Here is an 8,141-nt window from a genome sequence, read left to right on the forward strand (position 1 = left end):
TCTGAGTTCACCTTGGTTATAAAGCTTTTGACCTCGAGCTGAATCATCACAGGGGATTATAAACCGCATTTTAGCAAAGAATTAATTTGTATTTCTAACTTATTAGAGCTTTAATTACACCAGCATCATTTTCTCATGTGTCCCCCTGAATACCTGTGACCTTTTCAAAAGCCAGAAATCTGTCAGAGGTGTGAAAGCTGGGTTTATTTCACACGAATTCAGCACCTGCTTAAACAGACTTTATGCGTAACGTTGGTCTTTACACAGCACTAATAATTAAGCCTGTCCTTTAAACAGTGTTCATCCTATGGGGGTGAGTGATAGGATATCAGTCCCTTGGCGTCATCGTAACATCCAACACATGAAAGCAAGGCCAGCATTTCCAAGAAAAGTCAAGGGACCTCCGGTAAACGAGAGCGATTCGTACATGCGCGTCCCTATTACAATCGGGTCCTTTGGTAATATAAAGGGCCATTTAGTCCTCATTTGGCCCGGGGTGAATGGAGGCAGTTCAGCAGCCGCCACCCGGGCCCTAGTGACAGCATGGGGCGCCTGACAATGTCGCCGTTGTTGATGGCCGTGCTGCCAAGGGGGGGAAGTGAACCGTGCACCGACTTGCATGAGGCTGTGCAGCGGCCCGGGAGAACGCAGTGGCCCATTGTTTACAGCTCGGCCGCTAATAATGTGACAGCTGAAGAGACGCCGCTGGCTCCTTCCAGCTCCGCGCTCCAGCAGCAGCTCGCTCTGTCTCCACAGCATTTATCTCCCCCATCTCTCCCTCGGTCCCTCTGTCTCTGTTCAACCTGTGTAGTTCTGTTCCATCAAACACCACAGTGACACACAGCTTGTCGGCTTTCCAGAGACTGCACTCTGAGCCTACGGTGAGATGATCTGTCGGACCATTTGGCACTTGTCGGCCTGATAATCAATAACAATTAAAACTGGGCACGCGTTCTCTTCGGCGCTTTAGCTCATTATACGAGCACTGTTCGTGCTGGTGAAAGTGTGGCCTAGAGGCTGTATCATTAGTAGTCAGTCTGTAGGTTTCGTCCACGCTCTTTATGTATGTTCTCATTTTCGTTCCCACTGCTTTCTTATTTTTTTGTTCACCAACAGTGCGCGCAGAATTCCTCTCTTTTTAAATCGCACATACAGCGCCACTGTGTGTGTGTATGCGCGCGCGCGTGCGCCCACATTTAATCCGTGTTTATCCCCACCCCACCCCCGTCGCTGCGGAGATTATCCTGCGTCACAGTGCATTTTTTAGAGCTGATCGGAGCTCAGCGTTTCAGTGAACCTGGCAAAGCTCCAGGGACAAAGAGTGAGAGGGCGCCTTCACTCCCGTTGTACAGTGAGACCCACATTCCCGGCTTCCTGCTGCCGCACAGACGCGCAGTCCTGACCCTGCAACAGCCGGATCACAAACACATGAGGCTGTTTGTGAATGATGGATATGCTCTGGGTTCTTATTATTCTGGATCTGCGTTTCGAGTTGGTAATTTATCAACTTGTGAAGAAGGAAGCTGTGAATGGTGTAGGACCATATTCTCAACTCTGTTTGCTCCCAGCCTCTCTCTCTCCCTCTCTCTCGCGCGCATACACACGCACGAACACATTACCGGTACCCACGCAAACACTGCGCTGCACTGCTGACACAGGCCTCAGCCCTGGAGGTAATTACAAGCGGTGCCGGTGCTTGTTCCGGTGCCTTCCTGCAGGTCACGGAGAGTTCAAGTCATTGTCGTTAGAAACAGGAGAAGGAGAACGTGTTCTCTCTCCTTCTTTTCTCTATCCCTCTGTCCTTGTTTGCTCCTCCTCCCTGAAAATCACATAATACCAGACTACAGAGGTAGACCATGTGAGGTTCCGCTAAAAGCACCCCGTGGTTTTCTGTTTAATGGTGCGAGCCAGGGCTCCGCTCCAGCGGTCTGCTTTATGAACGCAGCTCAGATCTCTGCGCCCCTCTCCCCCCTGCCTGCCTGCTGCTCCCGACCAGTGTGATGAATTGGACGGCTGTCGGTTGTTTGTTGCGCAAACTATTCTTAGCCGCGGGGATGGGCGTCAACATACCGCCTTTTCCTCCTTTCCTGTCTCTCCCCGTCCTTCCACTCATAACGTGGCGTTTTGGCAGAATTTCTCCCTAGAATATTCTCAGTGACTCGGGTTTATAAGCTACTTCAAGACTGCCCAACACCCAGTGGAAAAAAGGTCTTTATGTTCAGTCCTCACTGAAATTAAAGATTGAAATACATTGGCTGAACTCCTCACTATCACAGACACAGCATGCGAGATGTGAATATTACATAAACGGTAGTATTTTAAATCCTCCAAAATGTGTCTATATACAATTATTAGAACAATGTTTAAATCAAAATATAGGGCTTGTGATTAAAAATTGTGTTTGGCTGAGTACGTTGTTTCATAGCGCAACCTGCGTTTTGAGCACACGGCTAAGAGCGCACAGGGGTCTGCACATGCGTTCAAAGGCTGTGTTGTTCCCGGCGGAGCATGTATTGTGCCTTCAAGTGTGTGATCCTGACCTTGAGGCCTGGTACAGCCTCTCATCTTAGCTGGACCAATGTTCATGGGGTCGCATGAACTACGCAGCCATCAGCGCAGCCTGGGCGCGCTGCAGTAAGGCCAAAGGACATCAGAGTGGTTTTACGCGCTGAATTGGACAAGATCGGATCATTCTTTTCTGGGGAAGAAACTCAAAGTTATCCCAGAGAGCAATGGTCCACTATACTGGCGTTGACTGTTGTGTTTAGGATGAATATAAATGTCCATAAAGGCCTACCACCCTTTTAATTTCTTTTTTTTTTGTCTTGGTTTTCATGTGCAGTCTCGGTGCTTACTTTACAGAGCAAGAGGTGCCTGTATGTGTGGAGAGACACAGACGGCAGAGGGAGAGAGGTGCGTGTGTGGCTTCAACAGGAAGCTGCAGTGATGTGATTTCTTAACGCTGTCTGCCTGATCCGCAGAAACGCATGCACATTGGTACGCTGTAGTGCGGAACTGGCCCCAGGGAGTTGGGGCAGGGGGGCGGTGGGGGGATGGGCGCACTGGGACAGGGAGGAGTTGTACCAAGGGGCCCAGGCTGATTAATGGGCCCGGGGTCACGGCAATAAAAGTGGCGTGCCAGCGGCGTGGCTCAGAGGCGTTTCTTCGATATGATCGAGGAGCCGAGTGTCTCCGCTGCTCTCAGCACTGCCGAGCAGGGCAACACTTCACTTTGACTATTTATTCTCTTGTTTTACCACATCATTTCTGCCCTGGCTCCCCTCAACAGGGCTGCCTGGCGAAAAGCCCCCTCTAAAGAGTCATCAACCCTATTATTCAATTTTTAATATTTCCTTTTACATACAATCTGCGAAGAGGGAGCAACAGTTTCACTTCTTTGTTTTTTGATGGGTTTGAACCAGCCTTATGAAATTAGGCAGACCCCAGACTCGCCAAAATGGTCAGTGATATCTCAGTTTGCCATTAGTATAAAAATGCTTCAGAATATCAAATTTGTGTGGTTTGTCTGTTGTTACAAGATTGTGATAACTCTCACCTGTGCAGAAGAAAGGGATTGTCACAGGTCTTTAAGTAGATTTTTTTTTATATTCACCTTAGTTCCACCATAAAATAAATACAAATTGAGAAAATTACTAAAGATCTGATACTACAGTTTAAATTTGCAGCCATGGACTGTTTTTTTCTTGTGAACATACATTACATTTAGAGTAAGGTCTTGCATATGTTCTCATTTAGGCTAAATCAATAGAAGCCAGCATGTTCCATATTTGACATGTATTGTTTCTAACAGACATTCTAGCTATTGCTCAACATAATTGAAAACAAAAGACTAGCTACTTATCCAAAACTAGATTTAGTCCTGCCAAGAACTCTCTCTCCAAAGTGTTGTGCTACTGAATAATTGATATTAATATCTATGTGAAGTAAAATATCTCCTTTAATATAAAATAACATCTCCATTAAGGTCCAGTGCTTTAAAGAAATGTAAAGGTACACTAAATATTTATAGGTTATAGGGTATTTCACCCACAAAGGGATCTTTGCATTTATTTTTGTTTTTCAAAAAAAACCCATCAAACACCATATTTACTTCCTGGTTATGTTGATTTTTATGTTTTAAACCTGTCCTCTATTTGTTTTTTCCCTTTTCATATTCAGTGTATTATCAGAAAGTTTACCCAGTTGTCTTTTTCCCTTCTCCTTCTATATGCATGCTATACATTTGTGTGCTCGTCGGTGTGAGCGTTTGTTGATCTGCGGCTCTGTGTTGGCGGGCGGTAAATGGTCTCCTACCGAAGCGAGCTCTGATGTATAATCTTCCCCTGCTCCACTGGTTGAGGCGGCTGAGAGAGCAGGTCAAAGAGGGCGCCAAAAACCCAGTGTGTGGGGAACGTGACTGAATAGATGCAGCCCCACAATGCACGTCTAGCCCACAAGGTGGGCAGGATGGAGGTCAGGGGAGGGGGGGAGAGGAGGATGGAGGGTTGCTGAGGGATGTTGACGGATGGGAGGGGAGGGGAGCCCACACAGTGCTTTTATCTTCAGTGACCACTTCAATGGAGTTTTGTGTGTGTGTGCACGTGTGTGTGTGTGCACGTGTGTGTGTGCACGTGTGTGTGTGTGCGTGCGCGTGTGTGTGTGAGTGAGAATGAGAGGAAGGGTGTGATGACTGCAGCTCACAGTGCCATTATCTTTCTTTTCTTTGTACCTTTGCTCTACTCCCTGTATCACATTTCACACATCTCTGAGCCACATTTGATTGTCATATAGAAATAACACATCTGTTGATTTATTATTTCAATTTGCATGTCATGAAAAGTATGTGCAACACTTAACTTCTTAATTTCTCTTTCAGAGATTTAATAAACTGACATTTTTGCCATGTCAGAATTTTTTGGAAGCAATAAAGTTGTGGCCTGTGTGTGTGTGTGTGTGTGTGTGTGTGTGTAGCAGAGCCAAGGTAGTGACTCTTTACTGTTTGCTCATTTCCACAGGGCAATAACTGTTCGTGATGTTGATGCTGAGATACAAACCAACCTGGAATTAAGACAAGGGAACCACATCACACAAAACATGGCAAGTCCCATGTTTATCCTTGGTGCTGTTTACACTCATGAGTCACATGAATACTATCTGGAAATATACACTTGCTCAGTTTGACTATGTTCATGCATGTAACTAACCTAAAACACTAAAGCAAACTAAACAGTCTTCCCCTATTTTCTACAGGTGGATGCACGGTTGACACCCCTGGCGGCGATGGGGCTGGACCGAGGCGCTCTGATGCACGATGGTCTTCGTCTCCATAGTGGTGTTGTATACCCAGGGATCAGAACACTGCCAGCAGAGAAGAGCAGAGAGGCACCCACCCTCCCCCTTACTTATAACAGGGATGGTCTCCCAGATCTCATCTACAAGCCGGATGGCCCTCTGGACAGTCGTAAGCCCACTAATGGATACCTGGGCCTCTACAAGGGCACCCCTCCAAGTCTCCACAAACCTCTGCTGGTTCCTGGAGCTGAAAGTCTAGGATTGGAACGCAGAGTAGGTCCTGGAGAAAAAGCATCTGAACTAGGCTTGGCAAGCGCTAGTGGCAGCTACCTCCGCCTACCTTGGCTCAGCCCTTACCCTGATGCAGCCATGTATCCCTTCATGGATACCACCAAGTACGCAGCTCTAAATATGTACAAACCCTCCTTACTCAGCCAACCAAATCCCTATCTCCCCCAGCTCCTGGCCTACCCTTCCCTGTGTGCAGCCCAGGGGGCTAATGTTAACCCTGCTGCAGCCACTTCTGCTGCTGAGAGGCTCTACTATATGCCCCCTTATCACCCTCCTCCAATTTCTTCTCCCTTGGTGGCACCCCCTATGAGGATTCCTACAGTGACAGTGGCCCCCACACCACTGGTTCATTGCCAGGACAAGGGGCTTGGTGTTGCATCTCCATTTGCACAGCAGCTCCATCAACCTTCCCCTCTTCCTCAGCACCATCAGGCTGCTATAGACAGGGACCGGTCACCAAGCAGGGGCAGTAGACCAAGCAGACCTCCATCTAGGAAGGGATCTAGCAACAGCAATAACACCAGTAGTGTGAGCACCAGTGGCACAAACAGTGGAAATAATAATAGTCTACCTACTGATTCTCATGCATCTTCTCGCCTACCCCAGCCCCCCCCTCCTCCTGCTCTTATTGACAGTTCACTGGACTTACAAAGGCCAGTTGCTAGGGTAGGCCAAGTAACCACCTCCTCCACATCTTCAGTATCTGCTTCACCCTCATCCAAGCAGTCCATTCCTCATCCCTTCTCTGTGAACAGCATGGCATCAGAGCAGCTCTCTCCTGCCCGGCCCAGCCCCCACAAACCCAGGCCAAGAGATGGGGGGCCTGAGCACAGAAATGCAGGAGTTGAGAAGAGACCCAGCAGTTCACCCTCCAAACCTAATTTTGAGAGGCAAGCTAATCAACTCCAAGCAACCAAAGACTCGACAGAAAAGCCCTTAGATTTGTCTGGAAGAATACTGGAGTTTGGTCTGCCTCCCAATGGATTTCAAGTTAAGATGGACACTGTAGCATCAGGCACACGTTATGGACTGCCCCCTAGCCGAGAGCTTGTCAAAGAAAACCTGGCCCTCTCTCCCTCCTCCCACCCTCACTCTGTGGTCAGCAGCACTTCTTCAAAGGTCTCTGAGAGGCCAGAGATGATCAGCACTTTACACTCCTCCTGGGTCGTACCTAGTCCGTCTCCTTCCAATACACAGCACACCCCAGGCCTGCCCCCCTCTCCGAGGCCTAACACAGACCTGGGCCTTTCACAAGCCAAAGGCTCCTCGCCCTCCGTTATCAAACACAAGGGTCTAGAGAGGGTACTCCCTCACCAACGTAGCTCATCTTGTCCAAGGATAGGAGAGCCCAACCCCAATGTTTCCTCCACTCAACACTTGGGCTCCTCTCTGGTTGCTTCCAGAGCTCTTTCTCCCAAACCCAATGGTGATTGGGTCAAACACAGCCCAAGCCAATCAGAACGTCCACCGGTCATAGGGCACAACAGAGAGGGAATGGAGAAGTCCTCCCAGGCCACTAAGAGGGGTGAAACAACTCCAGAGGTGTCATCGTACAAGAGGCCCTGTTTAGAGAATGGTCACCCTCCTGGTCACCTTTACCTTCCTCAGAGTGATGCTTACCTGAACCACAATTTGGCCTATGCCAATAGATACCTGCACTACCCCATCCCTGATGGCATGGCACTACACTCTCTACCAATTACAGGAAAAAGCCCAGTCTACCCTCACCCAGTATTGCTGGACAGCAACAACCTTTACTCAACCCACCTGGCAGGAAAACACTCATTACCCTATCACAACCTCCCAGCTGGCCCAGGAGGGGAATACCTCACTTACAACTCACAGGAAATGGCCCATCCGCTGATGCAGACTCACTCAGACAGCAAGCTGCCAGAAAGGGGTGATGCAACTTTAAAGCCCCGGGGACAGGAGAAATCTCGGGGAGCTGTCGAAGAATGTGGGGGCCACAGAGATCATAACATTGGGAAAGAGACAGGTGAAGGGAGCCAGAAGAAGCCTGATAGGGATGCAGGAGCACAAGGACAGGGCGGCAGTCAAAGCAAACCCGTCTGTTCCTCTGTAACATCCAGAGAAACGATTGTCTGCATTGACCTTGTGCACTCAGACACAGATATAGAGTCTACCCCAACAGTCCACAAGCAACCTTCTGCTGAGAACAGCACTAAGGTTAACCAAAATGAATGTTGTCATAGTAACCAAAATTTGACAAAGACTGTCAGTGAGCAAAAACACCAAAATCTTCTTTCCCATCCTTATTCTGTTCACTCTGGACAGAGCCCCAGTGTGAAGCCCAGCCACAATGAAAGACAGCTGGAGATTCCTTTCGGGAAATTAAAGGTTCTTCAGGACACAGACTTTCCTGTGTTGGCATCTAACACATCCCCACCTTCTCCAGAGAAAGTCGCCCAAGCAGAGGACAGCCCAGAGGAACCGAGTTTCAGTCCAGATCCTAGAGACCAAGACCAGAGCACTTTACGCTGTGCCCGTACATCCGGGGAGCGCGGCTCTGGTAAGGACAAAGGGGCCAGGGACAGCCA

General features: G+C 48.6%; 1 protein-coding gene across 1 annotated transcript in view; it reads left to right on the forward strand.

Annotated features, from left to right (window-relative positions):
* LOC109965341 (BCL-6 corepressor-like) overlaps positions 1-8,141 on the forward strand; it is a 32,230-nt gene that overhangs the window by 5,225 nt on the left and 18,864 nt on the right. The window contains 2 exon segments of the mRNA XM_020609275.1: positions 5,016-5,097; positions 5,251-8,133. Coding sequence (XP_020464931.1) covers positions 5,095-5,097; positions 5,251-8,133 — 2,886 coding nt within the window. The 5' untranslated portion in view covers positions 5,016-5,094.

The sequence above is a fragment of the Monopterus albus genome, unplaced genomic scaffold, assembly GCF_001952655.1.
Source record: "Monopterus albus unplaced genomic scaffold, M_albus_1.0 scaffold99.1, whole genome shotgun sequence".
Taxonomy (NCBI): domain Eukaryota; kingdom Metazoa; phylum Chordata; class Actinopteri; order Synbranchiformes; family Synbranchidae; genus Monopterus; species Monopterus albus.